The sequence below is a fragment of the Nyctibius grandis genome, chromosome 11, assembly GCF_013368605.1.
Source record: "Nyctibius grandis isolate bNycGra1 chromosome 11, bNycGra1.pri, whole genome shotgun sequence".
NCBI classification, from domain to species: domain Eukaryota; kingdom Metazoa; phylum Chordata; class Aves; order Nyctibiiformes; family Nyctibiidae; genus Nyctibius; species Nyctibius grandis.
In genome coordinates, this window is record NC_090668.1 from 3,089,674 (window position 1) to 3,113,867 (window position 24,194).

Sequence of the window (24,194 nt, forward strand, 5' to 3'; positions counted from 1 at the left end):
ATGGCAACGGGGGACCTCCGACCCCCCCCCCCCCCCCCCCCCCCCCCCCGGTCCGAGGACCACTCACCTCCCTCCGGCCAGCGCCGCCGCCCGCTCCCGCCACTCCCGGATATGGCGTCGCCTGGCCACGCCCCGCCCCCTTCCATGCCACCGACCAATCAGGGGGCCTCCCACCTTGGCCGCGCCTCCAGGCCACGCCCCCTCGCTCTCACACTCAACCCTACGGCTTCCCCAGGCCACGCCCCCTCCACTCCCATTGGCCACACCCTCAACCCCACCAGCCAATCAGCGCACGGGGGGAGGGCGTGGCTTAGAGGGGGCCGCATCCACTTCGTCCCGCTGTTGCTAAGGGGCGGGTGTTGCTATTGGGCGGGAGTTGCTAAGGGGCGGGCGTTGCTAATGGACCGTTGCTATGGGGCGGGCGTTGCCAAGGGGGCGTTGCTACGGGGAGCAGCGTTGCTGATAGGTCGGGGATAGAGGAAGTGACGTCACAGCGGGCGGGGCTTGGCAGCTGCACACGCGGCCCAGCAGGGTGCCCCCCAGCGCAGGCCAGCGCCTGCCCCACAGGTAAGGGGGGGCCCGGACCCCCACTCCCCGTGCCGGGGGGCGCCCCCCAGCCCCCCCGACCTCTGTGTGTCCCCCCTCCACCCCAGGCTGCCCCATGGACACCCCGACCGGAGCCGCTGAGGAGACCCCCGAAGAGCCGGCGGCAGGTGAGACCCTCGGGGGACCCCCGGCCCCTCCCCAGGTGGGGCAGAGCGAGGGGTCCGGGTGCTTGGGACCCCCGACCCCTCCCCGGGGGTGTTAAAGGAGAGGATCCAGGCTCTGAGACCCCGAACCCCTCCCCAGGGGGGGCAGAACCAGGGTCTCGGGCCCCCAGGACCCCTCGGCTCACCCCGGGACGCGGTAGGGGAGGACGCCCCCCACCGTCCCCGTGGTCCCTGACACCCCCCTCCCCTCCCCACCACAGCCGGCCCCCCCCTGCCGCCGCCCCCCGCCCGCGGGGAGATGGAGCGGCATCTCCGCACCCACAGGGGCAAGTGGCCCAACACCTGCTGCAAATGCGGCAAGCGCTTCTCCCAGCGCTCCCACCTGGCCCAGCACCTCCACACCCACACGGGCGAGCGGCCCTACCGCTGCGGCGACTGTGGCAAGAGCTTCTCCCAGCGCTCCCACCTGGCCCAGCACCTCCGCACCCACACGGGCGAGCGGCCCTACCGCTGCGGCGACTGTGGCAAGAGCTTCTCCCAGCGCTCCAGCCTGGACCAGCACCTCCGCATCCACACGGGCGAGCGGCCCTACTGCTGCGGCAACTGCGGCAAGAGCTTCAGAGGGAGCTCCCACTTGGCCCGGCACCTTCGCACACACAACGGCGAGCGGCCCTACCGCTGCGGCGAGTGTGGCAAGTGCTTCTCCCAGCGCTCCAGCCTGGTGGAGCACCGGCACATACACACGGGCGAGCGGCCCTACCGCTGTGTCGAGTGCGGCCAGGCCTTCCGCCACAGGACCGGCCTGGCCAACCACCAGCTGGCCCACGCGGGCCAGCGGCCCTTTGCCTGCGGCCAGTGCGGCAAGGCCTTCTACCACAGCTCCAACCTCCTCCGGCACCAAGCGACCCACTCGGGCGAGCGGACCTACCGCTGCAGCGAGTGCAGCAGGAGCTTCATCTGGAGGTCCAACCTGGCCCGACACCTCCGCATGCACGCGGGTGAGCGGCCCTACCGCTGCGGTGAGTGCGGCAAGACCTTCACCCAGCGCGGCCACCTCCTCAAGCACAGCAGGACGCACGCGGGCGAGAAGGCCTTCCGCTGCGGCAAGTGCGGCAAGGGCTTCGTGCAGAGCTCGGAGCTCAATCAGCACCAGTGCATCCACAGCGGGAAGAAGCCCTACGGCTGCGGCGTGTGCGGGAAGGCCTTCCTGCGGAGCGTCCACCTGGAGCGGCACCGGAGGACCCACACCGGGGAGAAGCCGTACGAATGCGCCCGCTGCGGGCGGTGCTTCAGCCAGAGGTGCAACCTCATCCCCCACGAGAGGGTGCACCTGAAGGAGACCCAGGGGGCGGCGCGGGAGGCGGCAGTGGGGGAGCAGGCGGGTTTGGAGGTGATGGAGGGTCAACCAAGTCTAGAGATGTTGGAGGGTCAACCAGGCTTGGAGGTGATGGAGCGTCAACCAGGTCTGGAGATGATGGAGGGACGCCCAAAGTCCAAGAGACGTGGGGCGCCCCACGGTCTGGAGGTGTCGGAGGGGGACCCGCAGCCCGGAAACCTGGGGGTGCTCCAAGGGTTGGAGATGGTGGGGGAGCCCCCCAAGAGCAGGAGGCCCAAGGGGCAGCCACGGCTGGAGGGGTGCCCCAAGGAGGAGCACCCCGTTGGCTGAGGGGGTGGGTGTGGCTGGGGCGGGGATTGGCCAAGAGCCAAATGTGTGATGGGGGGGAGGGGGGAGGGGGTTGGCTGAGGAGAGGGGGTGGGGGGTAGGACTGACATAGGATTGGGCAATAGCAGGAGGGGGCGGGACAATAGTGCCAGGGGAGCGGCCAAGATCCTGTGCAGCCATTGGCCAGGCAAATAAAGATGGTGAAACCCCCAGGACTGGAGAGTGGTGGTCTTGGGGGGGGTTGGGGGGGAAGCGGTCCTGGAGCCCCCACAGGGTGGGGTAGGGGTGGGGACGGACCCCCCGGGGTGTGGGGCCAAGGTGAGGGGGGCGGGGTCACAGAGAGACACAGCCGGAGGTGCCGACTCAGCCGTTTACTTCCCATTAACGCTAATTAGGGGGTAAAAAAGGGGGCGGGGCAGTTGCCATGGCGATGGGGCGGTTACCATGGCAACGGGGGACCCCCGGCCCGAGGTCCACTCACCTCCCTCCGGCCGGCGCCGCCGCCCGCTCCCGCCGCTCCCGGATATGGCGTCGCCTGGCCACGCCCCGCCCCCTTCCATGCCACCGACCAATCAGGGGGCCTCCCACCTTGGCCGCGCCTCCAGGCCACGCCCCCTCACTCTCACACGCAACCCTACGGCTTCGACAGACCACGCCCCCTCCGCTCCCTCTGGCCACACCCTCAACCCCACCAGCCAATCAGTGCACGGGGGAGGGCGTGTCTTAGAGGGGGCCGCGTTCCGGCTGTTGGTAAGGGGCGGGCGTTGCTATTGGGCGGGAGTTGCTAAGAGGCGGGTGTTGCCAAGGGGGCGTTGCTACGGGGAGGAGCGTTACTGATAGGTGGGGGATAGAGGAAGTGACGTCACAGCGGGCGGGGCTTGGCAGCCGCACACGCGGCCCAGCAGGGTGCCCCCCAGCGCAGGCCAGCGCCTGCCCCACAGGTAAGGGGGGGCCCGGACCCCCACTCCCCGTGCCGGGGGGCGCCCCCCAGCCCCCCCCGACCTCTGTGTGTCCCCCCCCCACCCCAGGCTGCCCCATGGACGCCCCGACCGGAGCCGCTGAGGAGACCCCCGAGGAGCCGGCGGCAGGTGAGACCCTCGGGGGACCCGCAGCCCCTCCCCAGGTGGGGCAGAGCGAGGTGTCCTGGTGCTTGGGACCCCCGACCCCTCCCCGGGGGCGGCAGAACCAGGGTCTCGGGCCCCCAGGACCCCTTGGATCACCCCGGGATGCGGTAGGGGAGGACGCTCCCCACCGTCCCTGTGGTCCCTGACACCCCCCTCCCCTCCCCACCACAGCCGGCCTCCCCACGCCGTCGCCCCCCCCCCCGCCCCTACATCTGCTGCGAGTGCGGCGAGGCCTTCGGGCAGTCGTCGAAGCTGGAGCAGCACCAGCGCAGCCACACGGGCAAGTGGCCCAACACCTGCGGTGTGTGCGGCAAGCGCTTCTGCGGCAAGCGCTTCTCCCGGCGCTCCCACCTGGCCGACCACCTCCGCACCCACACGGGCGAGCGGCCCTACCGCTGCGGCGAGTGCGGCAACAGCTTCTCCAAGCGCTCCCACCTGGCCCAGCACCTCCGCACCCACAGGGGCTAGCGGCCCTACCGCTGCGGCGAGTGCGGCAACAGCTTCATCTCGAGCTCCAACCTGGCCCGGCACCTCCGCATGCACGCGGGCAAGCGGCCCTACTGCTGCGGCGACTGCGGCAAGAGCTTCATCTGGAGCTCCAGCCTGGTGGAGCACCGGCGCATGCACACGGGCGAACGGCCCTACCGCTGCGGCGAGTGTGGCCAGGCCTTCAGCCACAGAACCAGCCTGGCCAAGCACCAGCGGGCCCACGCGGGCCAGCGGCCCTTCGCCTGCGGCCAGTGCGGCAAGGCCTTCTACCGCAGCTCCGAACTGCTCCGGCACCAAGCGGCCCACTCGGGCGAGCGGCCCTACTGCTGCGGCGAGTGCGGCAAGAGCTTTGCCCAGCGCGGCCACCTCCTCAAGCACAGCAGGACGCACGCGGGTGAGAAGCCCTTCCGCTGCGGCGAGTGCAAGGGCTTCATGCAGAGCTCGGACCTCATCCAGCACCAGCGCAGCCACAGCGGCGAGAAGCCCTTCCGCTGCGGGGAGTGCGGGAAGGCCTTCGGCATGGGCTCCTCGCTGGTGATGCACCAGCGCATCCACACTGGGGAGAAGCCCTACGGCTGCAGCGTGTGCGGGAGTGCCTTCCTGCGGCATGCTGACCTGGAGCAGCATCGGAGGACCCACACCGGGGAGAAGCCGTACGAATGCGCCCGCTGCGGGCAGCGCTTCAGCCGGAGCTCCAACCTCATCACCCACGAGAGGGTGCACCTGAAGGAGGCACGGGAGGCGGCGGCGGGGGGGGGGCAGGTGGGTTTGGAGGCGTTGTAGGGGCGCCCAAAGTCCAAGAGACATGGGGCGCCCCACAGTGTGGAGGTGTCGGAGGGGGACCTGCAGCCCGGGAACCCGGGGGTGCTCCAAGGGTTGGAGATGGTGGGGGAGCCCCCCAAGACCAGGAGGCCCTAGGGGCAGCCACGGCTGGGGGGGCGCCCCAAGGTGGGGCACCCCATTGGCTGAGGGTGTTACCGAAAATAGTAACCAAGAAAACTCTCCAAACCAAATGATAGTTTAGAAAGCCGACACTGGTTTATTGCAGCGCTGGGTGCATGGGGGATCTCTCCTCCTAGCATGCACGTCTAAGAACAAAAGCTTGCCCGTTATATACAATTCCAAGAAAAAAACCCACCCAATTAAAAAACAAATTATACATAACACGTTATGTAATGCATTACGTAATGTCTTTACGCATGCGTACTAAATTGGGGAAGGGGTCTTGGGTGGTCTCTGGGGGTCGCTGGTGGTCGCAATCCCCCTTTAATTGTGCTTCTGCGCAAGCGTGGTCGAGGCCTTCTTGTTCACAAGTACATGTGTTCCCAAGAAGAAGATATTGTTTTGGACTTATCTCTCCTCTGAGTAGAGTTTATGAATCAAGTTAATTTAGACATCACAAAGTTGTTCTTTACAGTTTTCTTCTGTCTTTTGGCCTTATATAATTAGCAGAGACCTTTTGTTTTTCTAGGACTAAGCGTAAACAGCATGAATCATTGTTTACTAGAACCTTGTTATCAATCCCATAAACAAACTCTATCTACAAAACATGTAGTTTGCTTCATAACCTATTATTATTATTCTAGCTAAAAAGAAAATTAGTGACAGAAAAGCTTGTTCTGTGTAAAGGTAACACAGAGCAGGCCTTTAGAGCCTACTCTGAGGCCTACTCTTGCTAAACTGTTGCTAAATTGAGCTGTCTGGTATCAATTCCCCCCTTTGGAAGCAGTTAGATTTATTATCTCACTACTTCCATATATTTTTCTCAATGATTCTCTTAACACAACCTATGCAGATCCCTATAATAACTATAATAACAACTACATAAACTATTCCCTCTAATAATGCGGCTAACCATCCTGTTAGAGATAATCCACCTAATTCTTGCAGGATTTTGTTGAGCCAGCTATTTTCTGCTGCATCCCTGATTGCCCTGCTGTCTTCTGCTACTCTCTTCATTTTATCCAATTGCTCTTGCAGGTTATCGGTGATGTTTGGGATGTGGATGCAGCAGTGCTCTTTGTCTAACTTAAGATATCCACACACTCCTTGTTCTTTGACTAATAGCAAGTCTAAGGCCGGTCTATTTTGCAGAGTCATTTTAGTATTGGCTTGGATCTGTTTGTTAACAATTTGGAATCCCTTTTGAGTGGCTCTTGATAAAGATTCTACTTGCCACGTTTAGATTTTCTATTAGCATCTGATTTTCTAAAGCCATCAGTCCTGGTAATAGAAAACTTTGAAATCCCCATTCAAGTTGTGACCCCAGGGGACAGGCTGAGTGGCTGAATGAGGAATTGGGATTCATGCTGTTACACCAGTAAGATTGCGCATTCTACCAAACCCTTGTATCAGAGTTAGAATTAAGTTCTCATTTATGACTGTATTGGCCTCTCCATCTGTATCAATTTCTGCATTTCCGAACATCACTGCAAGGGAGATAACCCAGAACCTTGTGATCCCCGGGTTAATCTTAAACATAAAGGTCCTTGTTTTACAGTCCATTCTGATTGTGGTGATGAAGCTGGTTTGATCCTGCTGTGATGTATCCACGGAGTGACTCCCTCGAGCTTGACAGCTGTGTAGGTGGTGAGCAAAATCTGGAAAGGTCCTTTCCACTTCTCTTTTAGCAGTTCATCTGACCATGTCCTCAGGTACACCCAGTCTCCAGGTTGGTATTGATGCACAGGCACGTCCAGGGATAATGGTGCACTCACAGTGATGTACCTGTGGAGCGAGGACAAAACCTTTCCTAGAGAGATAACATATTCTTTTGGATAATGTTTCCCCATGATCTCAGGATCAATTCCTGTTTCTGTCACCTGATAGGGTTTACCATAAATGATTTCAAAAGGACTAACCTTTTCTTTAGTTTTAGGATTCATTGCAAAGCTAAGGGTAAAGCACCTGACCATTTTATCTGAGCCTCTTGGCAAATTTTTACTCATCTGTTTATTTAAGCTTTGATTCATTCTTTCTACTTTTGCACTTGATTGAGGTCTCCATGGGGTACGGAGGTTCCATTTTACCCCTAACACTTTAGCCAAACTTTGAACAGCTTCTGATACAAAGTGTGGGCCCCTGTCTGAAGATAGACCCATAGGTACCCCAAATCTTGGTATTATTTCTTTAAGCAATATTTTTGCTACTTCTCTTGCCTTGTTGGTGCGACAGGGGAAAGCTTCTGGCCAGCCTGTGAGAAGTACCTATCATTACTAAAAGATACCAATACCCATTTTGCCGCAGTAATTCGGAAAAATCTATTTGCCAATAGTCTTCTGGATTGTTTCTTCTCTTTGTTGCTCCTGATAAAGGTCTCTACTGGAGTATGTTTGTTCCATTGCCTGCAAACAGTCATGTGTTATTTTTTCCTACCAGGATCTGTAGTTAGAAAGGTTGCTGGATTCAGGATGCTGGTTACTTTCAGCTCCACATCCTCTTGTTCCAGAAGGACGGCTTGATATTTCAGCATCTGGCTTGGTGACAGCCAGTGTCCTCCTTTTTGTTCCAGAACAGTTGTAACTGCATGGGGCACAAACACAGTTAGCTTTTGCGCGAGTGTCAATTTTCGGGCCTCTTGGATCAGTAGTACTGTAGCTGCCACTGCTCGGAGGCATGCTGGCCATCCCTTACTGACATTGTCTTGTTGTTTTGAAAAGTATCCCACAGGTCTTTTCCGTGATTCTAGTTTCTGGGCCGACACTCCCAGAACAATATGCAGTCTTTCATGTACAAATAGTTCAAATGGTTTTTCTAAGTTCGGGAGGCCCAGAGCTGGAGCACTCATTCAAGTCTGTTTTAGTTTTGCAAATGCACCTCTGAGTGCAAACAAGGAGGTTTCCTTTCCCTTGTACAGCTTCATATAAGGGTTTGGCAATGAGTCCAAAATTCATTATCCACAGGCAACACCATCCAGCCATCCCTAGAAATTCTCTAAGCTCCCGCTTTGATTTGGGTTCCGGGATTTGGCAGATAGCCTCTTTTCTTTCAGTTCCCAGATTACGTTGACCCTGGGAAATTGTGAATCCCAAGTACATTACTTCTTGCTGGGTTATCTGTGCCTTTCTCCGGGAGACCTTGTACCCTGCCAGTCCCAGAAAGTTTAGAAGATCTATTGTTATCTGTATGGAATCCTCCCTGTTACTTGTTGCTGCCAGTATGTCATCCACATACTGCAGTAAGGTGATGTTTTCATGCATCCTCTGCCAGATCTCTAATTCTTTGGCCAATTGATTTCCAAAGATTGTAGGACTATTTTTAAATCCTTGCGGCAACACTGTCCAGCACAGTTGAGTTTTTCTACCAGTCGTGGAACTTCCCCATTCGAAAGCAAACAGTTCCTGACTCTCGGCTGCCAGTGGGACAAAAGAACGCATCTTTTAGGTCTAATATGGTAAACCATTTATCTGTTTCCTTCAGAGTGGTTAGAAGAGTGTACGGGTTTGCCACTACTGGGTGGACATCCTGCTCGATTTGATTTATAGCTCGTAAGTCCTGAACCAATCTATATTCTTCTGAATGAGGTTTCTTAACCGGCAGTATCAGAGTGTTGTATTCTGATTGGCATTCTCTTAGTAACCCAAAATTTAGAAATTGTTCTATTAGTGGTTTTAGTCCTTTTCTTGCTTCCAGCTTAATTGGATATTGCTTTCGTCTTACTGGTCAGGCGTCTGGTTTCAGCTGGATGATTACCAGCTCTGCCGCTCAGGATTGTCCCGGTGTTCCTGAGGCCCATACAAAAGGTGTTACAGCGTTTTCAGTTTCTTCTGGTATCTCCTGTAACTCGTCTTCCTTCTGTAATACAAAAACTTGGGCATCCAAAGCTTTATTTTCAGGGATATGGTTTTGGATTTTTCCTTTTGTAAAAGTAATTTGTGCATTCAATTTACTCAGCATATCTTGTCCTAACAGCGGCATGGGGCAATCTGGCATGTAGAGAAATTGATGGGTTAACACCCTTTTCCCAATTCCAAATTTTAAAGGCTGGAAAAATGACCGATCTTCTTTCTGCCCTGTGGCACCAATAATTGGCATGCTTTGATCACTCAAATTACCCTTGCATGTATTTAATATTGAATAGATAGTTCCCATGTCTACTAAAAATTTTATTTTCTCATTTATTAATCTTATTATAACCAGGGGTTCTGTTGGGGAGGGTTTCGATTCTCCCCCAGTCCTCCTCAGTCTAAATCTAAAGTCATCATGTTAGCAGCTTTCCTTGGCATTTTTCCAACGCCTCGCCAACCTGATTGCGGACACTCCTTTTTCCAGTGCCCTTTCTGCTTGCAGAAAGCACACTGATTTTTTTTTTCTAATTGTTTTGCAGCACCTGGTACTTTATCGGAAGATTTTTCTTCCCTTTGCCTCCCCTGATAATTCCGTTCTCTAACCCTACCAGTTTCCAGTTTCCTGGGCTATAGCTGCTGCCAGTTGCTGGTTGTTTTTAAACACCTTTTTTTTTTTTTTTTCTTTCCTCCTCTACGTTTTCTCTGTTGTTACACACTTTCCAGGCATTCTCTAACATTTTGTCTAGCGAGCAGGCATCCGCCCCCTCTATTTTCTGCAGTTTCCATTTTATATCTGCACTAGACTGTCCCATAAAAATGTGTATTAAAGAGACAGCGTCTACATCATTTTCTGGATTCAAATCGGTGTATTTTCTTGCAGCCTCTGTTAGTCTTTCAAGGAAAGAGGAGGGATCCTCATTCTTTCCTTGAATGACCTGATACAGTTTAGACCAATTCTTTGACTTTGGAATAGCATTCCGAACACCATGTAAAATCAATCATTGGTATTCGGTCAATAACAACCTCTGAGCAGGAATGTTAGGGTCCCAATCAGGATTACTGGGAGGAAGATGTTCATCTAGCCGTCCTGCTTGTGCAGCTTGTACATGCACTCGTTCAGCCTCCTCTCTGGCCTTGGGCCAGAATGAGTTGTTTTTCCTTGAAAATCACTAAGTTATTCAAGATAATTTGCAAATCTTTCCAATCCGGATCATGATTTTCAATTATAGTTTCCATAACCTTTGCTACCCGTTCAGGGTCCTCCCTATATACTCCTGCCATCTCCCTCCAGGATTTTAAATCCGATACAGAAAACGGCACTTTTACTCTAACTGGCCCCTCCGGTCCTGCTGCTTGTCTGAGAGGGGCTTGTATATTAGCATTTCCTGCCTAGTCCTACCTGCTACCGGACTGAAACCTGCTTCACCATCGGTACTATCTGAATCACTCTGTTCATTATTCCTTCTAGGTCCAACTAACATTTGAACATCCTCCTTGTTCTCCTCCTCCTTTCTTTTCTCCTTATACTTGTTGCACCGCCTGCCGATGCTGCATGCTGAACAACAACGCTCAGGCACTTTCTTTTTCCCTGCCTCTACCGCGCCAATACCTCACCTTCGCTTACAATCAAACCACATTCCTTACACACATCATAATCATCCCGTAATGCAAAGAACAAATTCACATACGGCATCTCATCCCACTTTCCCTCTCGTCTACAGAACAGCATTAATTGCAGTATTGTGTTGTAACTTATGCTCCCCTTCTTTGGATATTTCTCCTTATCGTCTAGGATATACAAAGGCCACCAGTGATTACAATATTCTACAAGCTTCCTCTTGGTGAGAGTGTCTCCCCCCCCACCTTTTTCTAATGTTTCCATATACATCCTAGAGGAGATTTTTCAGAATCCCCCTTCCACCAAGGGTTTGCTACCCATTGCAAAATAATATCAGAACACAAAAGCAGTATTAAAACACAGAGACACAAAACCAACGCCTTAACACAAAATAACAAGATGCTGGGGACTCAAACGCCTTATACCATTTTCAGTGGGACTCTAACCCACCCCTTCAGTAGACTGTTTGTTTCCCATTTTACAAAGTTTCAAAATTAACATGAATACCTGAACAAAGTTATACGAGTGCCACAATTACCACAATTACAAATAAATCTGTCACAGTTCAAAGCCAGACTGGCTGTTAAACCGGTGGCAGACAGTAAACGGCAAACGCCGCTCGCCCCCCCCTTTTCTCCCTTCCCTCCCCCAAAAGGGAGGAACGGAGAACACAGAGAGAAACTTGCAAGCCAAAAGTCAAAAGCACTTTCGCTAAGCAGAAATGAATATATAAATATATACAAATATATATACAAAACCAATATTCAACCCAAAATCCGGACTCCGGGCGTCCCCGTAGTAGCGTACGGATTATCACAATTGTGCACACCAAAACCAACAGCTTAACAATGCGCACTTAATTCAGGTACGGCTTATTTGTAAGCAACCAAACAACCAAGAAACCAAATTAAAATACCGGTACCGATACTCACAACCAATGTCGTTAATCTCCCAGATAGCTGTTAGCTGTCTCGGAAACTCACCCGACCAGGGAATCGGAGGCTTCCCCGAAAATACTCCGGTGCGCGCTGGAGTCCTCACGATTCCTCTGGTCTGTGGAGATTCCGGAGAGCTTGTCCCATCTGGGTCGCCAAATTCTGTTACTGGAAAATAGTAACCAAGAAACCTCTCCAAACCAAATGATAGTTTAGAAAGCCGACATTGGTTTATTGCAGCGCTGGGTGCACGGGGGATCTCTCCTCCTAGCATGCACGTCTAAGAACAAAAGCTTGCTCCTTATATATACAATTCCAAGCAAAGCCCACGCATTCCAAAAAAAAAAACTTATGCATAATACATTATGTAATGCATTATGTAATGTCTTTACGCATGCGTGCTAAATTGGGGAAGGGGTCTTGGGTGGTCTCTGGGGGTCGCTGGTGGTCGCAATTCCCCTTTAATTGTGCCTGTGCGCAAGCGTGGTCGAGGCCTTCTTGTTTACAAGTACATGTGTTCCCAAGAAGAAGATATCATTTTGAACTTATCTCTCCTCTGACACAAGAGTTTATGAATCAAGTTAATTTAGACATCACAAAGTTGTTCTCTACAGTTTTGTTTTGTCTTTTGGCCTTATATAATTAGCAGAGACCTTTCTTTTTTCTAAGACTAAGCGTAAACAGCATGAATCATTGTTTACTAGAACCTTGTTATCAATCCCATAAACAGACTCTATCTACAAAACATGTAGTTTGCTTCAGAACCTATTGTTATACTCTATTATTCTAGCTAAAATGAAAATTATTGACAGGAAAGTTTGTTCTGTGTAAAGGTAACACAGAGCAGGCCTTTAGAGCCTACTCTTGCTAAACCGTTGCTGAACTGAACCGTCTGGTATCAGTGTCATCTCCAAATTTACTGAGGGTGCACTCTATCCCTACGTCTAGTTCATCTATAAAGATATTGAACAGCACCGGCCCCAGAACTGAGCCCTGGGGAACACCGCTAGTGACCGGCCGCCAGTTGGACTTTGCCCCATTCACCACCACTCTCTGGGCTCGGCCATCCAGCCAGTTTTTAACCCATTGAAGAGTCCACCCATCCAAGCCCCAGGCAGCCAGTTTGTCTAGGAGGATGCTGTGGGAGACAGTGTCGAATGCCTTACTGAAGTCTAGATAGACTACATCCACAGCCCTGCCCTCATCTACTAAGTGGGTCACTTGGTCATAGAAGGAGACCAGATTGGTCGAGCAGGACCTGCCTTTCATGAATTGAAAGGTTGGCTGGCCCCGATGCCCCGATTGTCCTGCATGTGCCGTGTAATGGCACTCAGGATGATCTGTTCCATCACCTTGCCTGGCACCGAGGTCAGGCTGACAGGCCTATACTTCCCTGGATCATCCTTCTGGCCCTTCTTGTAGATGGGCGTTACATTTGCTAATTTCCAGTCAGCTGGAACTTCCCCAGTTAACCAGGACTGCCGGTAGATAATAGAGAGTGGTTTGGCAAGTTCATTTGCCAGTTCCTTCATTACTCTGGGGTGAATCCCATGCGGGCCCATAGCCTTGTGGGTGTCCAACTGGCACAGCAGGTCACTAACCGTCTCCTCCTGGATTACGGGAGGTTCACACAGCACCCCCCGTCCCTAACTTCAGGCTCTGGGGGCCGAGTCTCCTGAGGACAACCGGTCTTGACATTAAAGACCGAGGCAAAGAAGGCATTGAGCACCTTTGCCTTTTCCTCATCCCCTGACACTACACTACCCTCCTCATTCAGCAAGTGGGGGAGGCTCTCCTTGACCCTCCTTTTGCTGTTGATGTATTTCTAAAAGCTTTTTTTGTTATCTTTGACTGTAGCAGCCAAATCAAGCTCTAACTGAGCTTTGGCCCTTCTAATCTTCTCCCTACACGACCTGGCCACGTCCCTATAGACCTCCCGAGTTACCCGACCCTTCTTCCAGAGCAAATAGGCTCTCTTTTTTTCCTTAAGATCTAGCCTAAGTTCTCTGTTTAACCAGGCCGGTCTTTTTCCCTGACGGCTTCTCTTCCTACACACTGGGACAGCCTGCTCCTGAATATTTAGCAATTCCCTTTTGAAGCATGTCCAGCCTTCCTGGACTCCTTTGCCCTTCAGGACCGACTCCCAAGGGACTCGGTCCACCAGCCTCTTAAACAGGCTAAAGTCTGCCTGCCAGAAATCTAAGGTAGAAGTTCTGCTCTTGCCCCTCCTTACTTCCCCCACTATCGAAAACTCTCACATTTCGTGGTCGTTACTCCCAAGACAGCCACCGACCCTCACATCTCCCACTAGTCCTTCTCTGTTCACAAACAACAGGTCAAGCAGGGCCCCTCCTCTAGTGGGCTCATTTACCACTTGCATGAGGAAGTTGTCCTCCACACATTCGAGCAATCTCCTAGATTGCTTCCTCTCTGCCATGTTGTATTTCCAGCAGACATTCGGCAAATTGAAGTCGCCCACGAGTACAAGGGCCGGCGACCGGGCGGCTTCTGACAGCCGCTTGTAAAACGCCTCGTCCGCCTGCTCATCCTGGTTGGGTGGTCTATAACAGACTCCCACCGTAATGTCCGTCCTGCCGACCTTCCCCCTGATCTTCACCCATAAACATTCAGCCTTGTCATCCTCACCATCTTCCTCAATTTCGACACAGTCTAAGCACTCCCTAACATGCAGCGCTACCCCACCGCCTCTCCTGCTTCGCCTGTCCCTCTTAAAGAGCTTATAGCCATCCATAGCAGCACTCCAGTCATGAGAGTCATCCCACCACGTTTCTGTGATGGCAAAACCCCGCGCCGACGACGCGCCTCCCCCCTGCCGCCAACCGCCCGACATCGCCTCAGCGCGTGTTGAGGAAGACTCTAGCTGAGAAACATGGAAGTCTTGGTATTAGAGCATTCAAGTTGCACTGGAAGCATTTATGCGGGTCCCATATAGAGCAAAAAAGTGTCGACTGTATCGCACAAAGCCATTGACGTTGCATGGCGACTTGTGTGAGAATACTGCAAAAATGATACCAGCCAAAAGATGGGATTTTGCTGCTATTAAGTATTTTCAAAACCTTCTCAAAGCAGCTACCCAAACGAAAGCCCAGTTATGTGCTGTAGAAGATAACACATTTGATATTTTTCTTTATGTGACAACAAAAGATGAAAAGATATGCGTTAACGACGATCTTGTCTCGAAGAACTTCGCTCATTTTGAGGAAGCTGAAGAGAATACGGGGAGTTCTGTGAAATTGTCGTCGCAGTGCCCGATGTCCTTGATGAAAAAACTCATGTGATATACGTGCCTGTTGTTTAATGTCCGGCACCTGTATAGTCATTGTAGTAGAATTTGTAGAGTCAGAAATCAAAGAGTCCACTTGGGTGTTGCCTTCTGCAATAAACCCAGGCAAATTAGTATGATTTCTTATATGTAGAACATAAAACAATGCAGTTTGGATTTGAATTTCTTGCCACAGAGTTCGCAGCAATTCAAAAACACACTGATTACGTGTATGTTCTATAACAGATCTGTCTAATTGTTTTACAATGCCAGCCACATATGCTGAATCAGTAACCAAATTAAAGGGAATGGGAAAATTTTGAAATATTTCTAATACAGCTCGTAATTCTACCACCTGAGGTGAACCCTTTTGTTGTACTACCATAGATTCCCACTTGCCGTCAGAATACCAGACAAGGCCCGCCTTGCCTGTGTTCCCAGATCCATCTGTAAAAATGGTAATTCCATCCACGGGAGTGTTCGTACGCAACACTCTCGTGGTAATTGGAAGTTCCGCACTCAACAACCTGTCCCGAGAAATTCTCCATGGCTGTTTGCAAAGCAAAGCTATTAGCCATACACCACTCAAAGTACTGAGCTGCAATAGGAACAGTTAGTGATGCAGGATCTCTGGCCACAAGCTCCCCACATCGCATCCGTCCTTTGATGATAATCTGTGCCAATAGCTCTGCAATCATGGGGACAGTTTTCTTTGTTCTTAAAGGTAGAAACAACCATTCCAATATATGTAACGAATTTGATTATTCTGAATTCCATTGACCAGTTATTGCATACGGAATTTGCCTATCAAACAAAGTGATAATTTGTATTTCCTGATTCAAATCAATACGCTATACAAATTTGGAATGTAGCCTGCTTTCTATTTCTGTAATCAGTTGCTGTACCTCTGCAGTAGTCTGTCGTGGTGCTGTTAAAGTTGTGTCCCCTGCTAACAATTGGAATAGAGACTGCAATTGTGACGACATAAGCCCCAAGTACGGCCGCAGCCATAACTTGAGCCTTATGTTCCACATTTGCACTCGTTCCACAACGGCCGTTTGCCACAGGTCCAAGGCTTGGTAGCCGCGCAGGTTAACCCCGCGTGGAAACACCAGTCCTGCACTCCCTGCGGTTCGGGCTGCGAGTTGTCTGCTTAGGCCTGGAACTGGTTGGGAAGATTCATTTGTGTCAGCACACGGTTCCTCCCCACGTTCTTTCTCCAGTTTCCCTGCACTCTGCAGCTGGTTGTTATCAGCTGACCTTGAGCATTATACTTAGACCTGCACAGCTTCACAAAATGCCCCAGCTTCCCACAGCAATGTCACATCAAAACAGAGTTCTCTCTCCCACTCAGCTTCGACTTCTTAAGGCAGTTTTTCTTAAAGTGACCTTCTTGCCCGCATGTATAACAACAATGAACTACCTTAACTGCCGCTGCTAAAGTTTTGCTAAATGCTCCATCTGAAACGTGGTGGCTCCTACTTTCCCACAAGCATCCATTAGCTCAGTTAAGGTGGGGTTACGATTTGCCATCCCTGCAATAACTTTCCTGCAGTCCTCATCTGTGTTGTCCCTCGCTAACTGTAGTAACAATGCTTCCTTTGCAGTTTTCCAATCTAATGGTTGCCAAATATTTCTTCCCTCGGGACCCGCACCCACAATCACTGGATATGCTTGTGGAATTATAACCCCTTCTAATAACGCATCCCGAATGATCCCTTTCCATTTTACTCCTCCCCCCCGTCTTCCCCTGTATACGCGGGTAGACACTGACCCTCTCCCTCACCTCCCACATTACCAGATGGACTCAAGCCTCCCCCCCACCCTGACCCAAAGGTGGAGTAGGGAGTTGCAAAGGAGGTTGAGGTGGCCCTAATACTTGTCCTGAACACAGAGGGGGTTTGGGGGAGACATAGTCACGTGTCCTGAGGCGTTGGCTGAAGGGTGCTGCTGCAGTTCCTTCTTTAATTCTTCCAGTCGTCTACCAAGTTCTGTCATGTCAATTTCGTGTCCATTTCGTGATGGTAACAGTCCTTTAAGTCCTTGTGACTCTGGTACTGCTGACTCCGTAAATGGCGACTTTAACGGTGGTCATTTAGCGCCGGAATGTGAACTTTGTTCAACAGACTCAGGAAACGGCAAATCCGGTAAAGGTGGATACGAAGCAGGTTTACCCTCCTTCTTGTCCTCCTGCTCAGCCTCATCCGTAGAGAGATCAGTGAGAGGAGGGGGTTTCGGAGGGGGTTTCGGCCAAGTCTCCTGTTCAGCGTCTAAATCAATTAGTCCAAATTGAGTTCGTGTTTTAGGGCGCACTACCGGTTCTGCTGGATCTGTATCTATTTTACTTGCTCCCTGCTCCTCGGCTTTTTTCAGAGCCGTCTGTACCCACAGCGGTAAAGGAGCTGCCACTGGTAAAGCCACTGGGGCCGTGGGAGATTTTGGTCCCACAAACAGCGAGGGGGTAGTAGGTGCCTGTGGTCCTAAAGCCATAAAAGCTGATGTGTGACTTCTCTCTCTGCTTTTATTCCTTTTAATGCTTCGCTAACCAGCCTCCATGTAGTAGACAAGTTATTGGCTTCCTTATCACCACTTGACACTGCATCCCAGAGAGAGTCACCAATCTTCTCCCATGAAGGTACTTCAAAGACATCATTAAAGGTTGTAAAATGTCCTTTATCTTTTGCCCAAGACAGTAACTGCTTTAATGCAGCTTCATCGTATTTAATTCCTCTCACAGAGAGTATATGTTGGAGGAGTTTCACCACTGCCACTTCTGTCTTGGTCAGGGTAGACCCCATTCCTCCCCCAGCTGCCTGGGAAGCCCTACCCAGGTTTTCCTTTGCTAGCAAAACTCAGGTTTACCGCATCCATTTCCCGGTGCGAACCGCATCCGTTTCTTTTTCCCGGTGCGAAAATCCAGTGCCGGGGCAGCACTCTACAGCTGGCTTCCTCTCAACCCTTCCCTTTCGGTCCGTTGTCCGCTGCTTCTCCGCAGTCTCCGGCCGAAGGGCCCCTGGTCCGGGGTCAGGCCCCTGTTCCAGGCGCCACTTGTTTCCGTTAACTTGAGAGGGCACGGAGTAAATGCACGCAGACCAATATGATCGTTAAGCAGATCTCGTTTATTTACGTATCTGAGGGTACATTTATACTATTCTATTTTTGTACACGATCTGTGTACGTGTCATTTCTATTATGCTTGGTTAGTGTGCTTTGTTCACCCACCTCTATATTAGTTCTGATTGGCTTATGCTAAAAAGCTATATCTTGCAGCTGCAGCTGCAGCATTCTTTCTTATTTTTCAACTTCCCCATATCTTATTTTTCTCAGAGCCAAGGCCCTTGTTCTGTATTATGATTGGCTAGTTCATTACCACCCCATTACCACCCCCTGGACATGCCTGCACATAGCTTGTTCAGTAGCTCATTCCCACCATTGTCCCGTGGGAACCCCACAGCTCTGCAGATTATCAGGAGAATCAAACATCATTAAATGTTGAGTCTCTTCCAGTGAAAAATGTTAATCCTGCGCTTGCTTTCAGGCCAGTGCTGTTTCAGGAGAAGTTATCAACAAACATTGAAACAGGTCTTGCTGTTTCCAGTTCCTTTCTTGAAGAGACATACCAAAGGTCAAGCACAGATCTAAATGGAAATACTGCATCTATTGTCAAAGCAATTCCAAGTTTGCCTTTCAAGGAAGATACAGCAGTTCACACAGACAGGCTTCAGCAGTTCTTAAATTCTGATCCTCTGAAAACACTAATAATTGAAGATGACCAAGAGAGTTTTCAGAATGTTGGTGAAGAAAGAAACTTTGTCTTTCTTAGCAACAAAATTGAGCCATCGTCAATTCTGGAAACAGCACCACTTTTTGATAGTCTGAAAAAGGAACTTACTCGGAAAAAATTTTTAGGCCCTAACTTCACAGAATCTTACTGTTGGCCGCCAGTAGCTCAAGGATGTGATGTAGTTGCCATCTCGTATCAGGGAAATGATCCTTTTTAATATATTCCACCACTTCTTACATTTCTGCAGTACGAAAGTTGCTACAAAGCCTTGCCAAGCAGGACTGGACCGCTAGCACTTATTTTATGTCCTGGGCGGAAGAAGGCAGAACTTGGTTTTGAGCTCCTGAAAACATACGCGAGGTGCTCCAGACATCTTCATCCCATGTTGATAATACTTGGGCAGAACAAAAAAAGAAGCTAGAAGTGTGAAAATTCGAGGATGTGAAGTAATTGTGACTACACGGTACAGCCTCCTGAGACTGTTTGAACATCACTGTTTATTATTTTGTAGACTTTGCCATCTTGTTTTTGATGAGATTGACGTACTGTTCTCGGATGCTACTGAACAGGTTTTTACTATATTAGATTATTGCAAGAAAGCCGTTATTACTGAAGAGCGGGAGTATTCACCGCATCAGATTATTGCTGTTGGAACTCATTGGCATAAACATATAGCACAGCTGATAAAGGAGTTCTTGAACGACCCTTACATTGTGATAACAGCTATGGAAGAAGCTTCCATCTGTGGAAATGTGCAACAGGTCGTGCAACTTTGCACAAACAGTGAGAGAATTGCTGTGCTACTCAAAATACTGTTTTTTACCCAGAATAATCTTCAGAAGGTGCTGGTATTCACTAATTAAGTAAATGAAGCAGAAATGGTTCATGAGGAGTGGTATGCGAGGAGAAAACTTAAGCCACCATATTAAGAAGTTCTATTCTGTTGCTTTCTACTCTGGAGTAGTTGAAATTGTAGAAGGCCGTTTCTCTGACTTGAAAGAAACATTTTCTGTCATCCTGTGAAAGTCTACCAGAATTTAGTTAAGCTTTAAGTCATAGGGCATGGGAGGATGGTAGCATTCTTAATGAGTATTTTCTTAAAAACTGACATAGAACTGCTTCAAAATTATCTGCAATAGAACATGCTCCAGTTTCCCACCTTTTTTGTGGGATTGTATAGTCGGCATTTCAGAGGTGGAGACCAAGGACGACTTTTCCTGCAATAGTTCTTTCTTCAGATATTACAGCAATGAATATATATAACAACATAGCAATAGAAAAATCTCTTCTGTGCTTTCATTATCTCTTTGCTGGTCCTCCAACAGTGTGAGGTAAGAGGAGTGCAATCTGGTTTGACTGGGAAGCAAGAGATAGAAGCAGCTCTGTTAAGCCTGGATAGGGTGATGGGGATGATATTTCTAAAGGAGGCAAGCATGAGGATGTTAGAATTAAAACCTTTAGTCATAAATTTTTTTAATAAAAAAAAATAGGGTAATTCACTGTATTTCGATTTTGCGAGATTTTCAAAGATTATTGGATTCCAAAAATTTATGATCTGCAGAAAAAGAAACGTCTTAATTATAGGTTTATCTCTATATCTACCTCTATTTCTATATTTCTCTGTGCGTGTGTATATACGCAATTTAAGAAACCTTGCTAAATCTTTAACTAAATCACTGCATCGATTATAACAGATTGTTGATTATTGATTAAGTATTGCTAGAAAATCCTATAATCCAATCTTGTGATTTACCATAACAGTGTTTAATCTTAAATTGCTGCTATCCCAAAGTTGTACAAAACACCTAACACCATATTGAATCAATACCACTGAAATCCCTGTATCCAGTTCCCTTAGACATAAACCATTGACCAAGTCTGGGACCACAACTGGATCCAGCCGCACCTAGACTCCTCTCTGAGAACGAGTTTAGAAAGCAAGGGGGTCCTTTCTGAACCTCCTCACTCCATCGCAGGGGCTTCCTTACTCTTTGCCCTTACCCTTTTCCCCTCTACCCCGTCCATTCCCCATCTCTCTATAAATCATTCCAGCCCAGCCCTACCTCAGTTTCCCTGTCAGAGCAAGTAAGCGAGTGAACTCTGCCGTTCAAACTTTGTTAAGTCGACACCTCGCCCTCGCTCTTCGCCCACTACCCAAGAGATACACAAGCCACAAGCAGCACAAAGTCCACACCCGTGTCAAGGCACAAGACTCGGCCAAGCTCCCCAGGCTGCAGCTAGAAGACATTCAGACAGCAGAGACTCGGCAGACGGACAAAAGGGTTTGGACTATGTCCCTGCTTTCCATCTAGAGGTCAGACAGAACTCCACGTTACGGATACTGACGACACTCAGAAGAGTCTGGCTGAGGTTTCTGCACCTGTGAACGGGGCATAAACAAGAGAGCACGTATTTTGCATGGAAACAAAAAAGCCTCACCTTGCTTAGCTGAAGCTTTCTTCATTTCATTTACATTACCTCTAGGCTGTGTATATTCTACAGACAGAACAAGAACTCCCCAACAAGAAGTTGCTGAGTGAGGCAACTGCTGTCTGGATATGAAACACACACAGCCAGGACACCATCTAGGTACCTTTATACACAGACAATATATACAGAAAACATGCAGCAGGTATAAACACAATATATACGGACAGACACCTACAGATACGTGTCAACAGATGTCTGTCTCAAACATAGACACACCTTCCCCCACGCACGGTCGATACAGATCATCCACAGACACTATATGCTCTATCGCCAGGAAGAGAAGCCTCAGCTGACCTCATCTCACTGAGGCTTTTCTCCTCTCTCTATTCACAAGATACATTATCCACACACACAAAAGTACACAGACACGGGAAGCACACCCCTGTGTTCCTCTCCATACACGCACCCTCTACACAGAACACGTACAGAGAACGTACAGCAGAGACATACAATTTGTCAGCTGCGGATGTACCACACAGAACAGACAGACAGGTGAGGGGAAGCTACGCTTTATGTCTTGATGTTGAATACGAATGTCGATGTCCTTACGGTGAACAGATACTGTCTCTACATGGAACACCGACATTTTCAAGGCCAAGTGAGGAAGGGCCTTTCTCTCTGGGTGTGGAGTGTGTGCTGTCCCCACATGGAGCACAGGCACAGGAACACACGTACTTTACATGCAGACATACACAGAGAGAGAAGCAAGGCACGGTTTTCTGTCTGTACAGAGCTCGTGTATTGCTGGTATATAGAATATGTACTACCTGTACGTAGAGTAGGTACACAGAGATGAGGCAGGTCTTCTCTGCTTACAGGAGACGGCCTCTTTCCATACAAGACTATACAAGACCCACACAGTCATACTTTTCTGTCGGTACACACAAGAGATCCTAAAGAGAGGATTTGGTTTATGTCTATAGAACATATTCAAGGGGAGAGGAAGGCTTTTCAGTCTTTTCTTTAGCACACAGCCTCTGCATATGCGGAATACACGCAGGCAAGGTGATGAGAGGCTTTTCTGTCTGCACAGAGAATATAGGGGCTAAATATAAAACAGGAATGTAGAAAAGCAGCGCCTCACCTACCCCTACATGTAACACCTACCATCTCTTTGCAGAGCAAAGACTTGGTGCACGCAGGTAGTAACCCCAGGGCTCTCCTGCCTGTACGTGGAATATAGGCTGTCTGCAGAGCAGAGAGATGTCTCTGTACTTCGAACATACACGGCTCATCTGCACAACACACCCAGGGAGGCAGGGGAAGGTGGGGCGCTCCTGCCTGTACACAGGCCACGTCCTCTTTGTAGAGCACCGGCAAAAGGGTGAGGCAAGGCCAGGCTGCCAGGAGGCTCGCAGTTATCAGAGCCCCCCTCTTGCAGCTAGCTAGAGGCACCCTTCTGCCAACCCCACCTCAAGTCTCAAGTGCCTTGTGGCTCACTGGGTGCTCAGGTGCACGATGCTCCAGGAAGGCTGATGAGGCTCAGCAGGCCCTCATCCCCACAACATCAAGAACCAGCCAGGGCGAAGAGCCTGGGCCCTGGCATGATTCTCCTCAGGAAGGCTCAAATAGCAGCAAACACATTCTGTTGCTCAACACCACCGGGCTGGTGCCACAGTCAGGGCTTCAGCTCCTAGGACCCTTCCTTGAGGAGCACAAGGAACAAGGACTGCTGGCCCAGGGACAGGGCTTCTGTGACAGAGCAGGCAAGAGGGTCTCTGCTAGCAGGCTGGCTAAGCCAGGCAGGAAGGCCTGCAGCCATTTACACCAGCACAGGCTTCTCAGGCTCTGCAGGCAGGGTGCAGGGGGCACTGAGGACGTGTCCAGGGGACAGCAGACTTGGAGCAACATCATCTCACACCCCATGTGTGAAAGCAGAATGACTGGGCACACATCTCTACCCTCCGCTGGACTCCTTGTCCACAGACAAGGAAACACTGATCAAAGATGCAGAAGTCAAGGGCACGCTTGCCTGCGGCCACCGTTTGGTTGCAGAATTTTAAAACCTGAGGGAAGTGAGCAAACCAGCACAATCACAACGCTGGACTTGAGCAGAGCAGACGGCTGCTTCCTCAAGAGCTTCTAGGCAGGAGCCAACAGGAGACTGGCCTGGAGGGCAAAGGGGCCCAGGGCAACTGGTAGAACTTCAAGGACAACAGCCCCCCTCCCCAGACACCGCAAGGGTCCATGCCAAAACACAGAGCTGGTCACAAGTAGCAGAAGGCCAGCGCTGATGGACAGGAAACTCCTGATCCAGCTCAAACACAGAAAAGGAAGAACATACAAGGTGCAGGCAGAGATGGGACACCCAGGAGAAACAGAGAGACATTGTCCAAGAACGCAGGGATGGATTTTGGAAAGTCACAGCTTAGCTGGAGACAAACTAGGAAGGCATGAAGGACAACAGGAAGGGCTTCTGGAAGGCTACTGGAAGCAGAAGGAAGGCTAAGGGAAATGCAAGCCACTGATCAACAGGAAGGCAACCTCCTGCCAAAGGACGGGGGAAAAGCTAGAGAAGATGCTACGTGGGAGAGGAGTGTGGGGGCAAGGGGGTGGGTGGTGTCTGCCTCACTTCTCACTCCTACTTCTCTCCCTCACTGGAGGAAACAGAGCCAGACTCTTCTTGTGGGGCACACTGGACGGACAAGGGGCAACAGACAAGCTGCAGATTCTGACTCAAGACAAAGAAAGCTGCTCACCACGAGGGTGCCCAAGCACTGGAACAAGTTGCCCAGAGATGATGCCGCTTCTCCCTGGAGTTACCCCAAACGTGACAGGACACAGCGTGGAGCAACATGATCTGACTGGACCCACTCTGAGCACAAAATCAGACCAGATGGCCTCAGGAGGGCCTGCCTGCCTGACCCCATTCTACGAATTCCCAGAGATTTCTCTTTTCACCCCAGTATTCTCCCTATTCATCACCGGCCACCGCTCACATTAAGAGCTCTGCAGAAGCGTTTGCGGAGCTTCTAGGACATCAGGGGACTTGCAGGAGGCAGCAACCTTTACCTTCCATCACTTCTACAGAGCTAAAGCATGGCAAGTCTAGGGCACACTAAAGCCATTTCAGACAGGTAACAGAAATGAAGGCAGAGTTTAAAGGCTAGGTCTTCCCATCTGAAGCCACCTGAGGCCACATGGGCAAGTAAAACAGTTCTAGAAAGCACAGGGCTAGCAGGCATGGGAGAAGACACAGGACAGCTCCTCCTGGGAAAGCTGCCCATGTTTAGCTCAAGTTCCTCCCCCCACCTTTCTCTCCCCCAGGAGGAAGAACCAGCCCCATTCAGCTAAACTTGCTTTCACCCTGC

At 50.6% G+C, this 24,194-nt stretch overlaps 1 protein-coding gene and 2 pseudogenes across 1 annotated transcript in view; all 3 read left to right on the plus strand.

Moving 5' to 3' along the window:
* The window catches only part of LOC137668902 (protein FAM118B-like), a 257,128-nt pseudogene that overhangs the window by 212,675 nt on the left and 20,259 nt on the right, over positions 1-24,194 (plus strand).
* The window catches only part of LOC137668857 (zinc finger protein 585A-like), a 38,409-nt gene that overhangs the window by 1,467 nt on the left and 12,748 nt on the right, over positions 1-24,194 (plus strand). The window contains 3 exon segments of the mRNA XM_068410674.1: positions 512-519; positions 1,035-2,367; positions 3,669-4,748. Coding sequence (XP_068266775.1) covers positions 512-519; positions 1,035-2,367; positions 3,669-4,748 — 2,421 coding nt within the window.
* The window catches only part of LOC137668858 (putative ATP-dependent RNA helicase TDRD12), a 32,908-nt pseudogene continuing 12,748 nt past the window's right edge, over positions 4,035-24,194 (plus strand).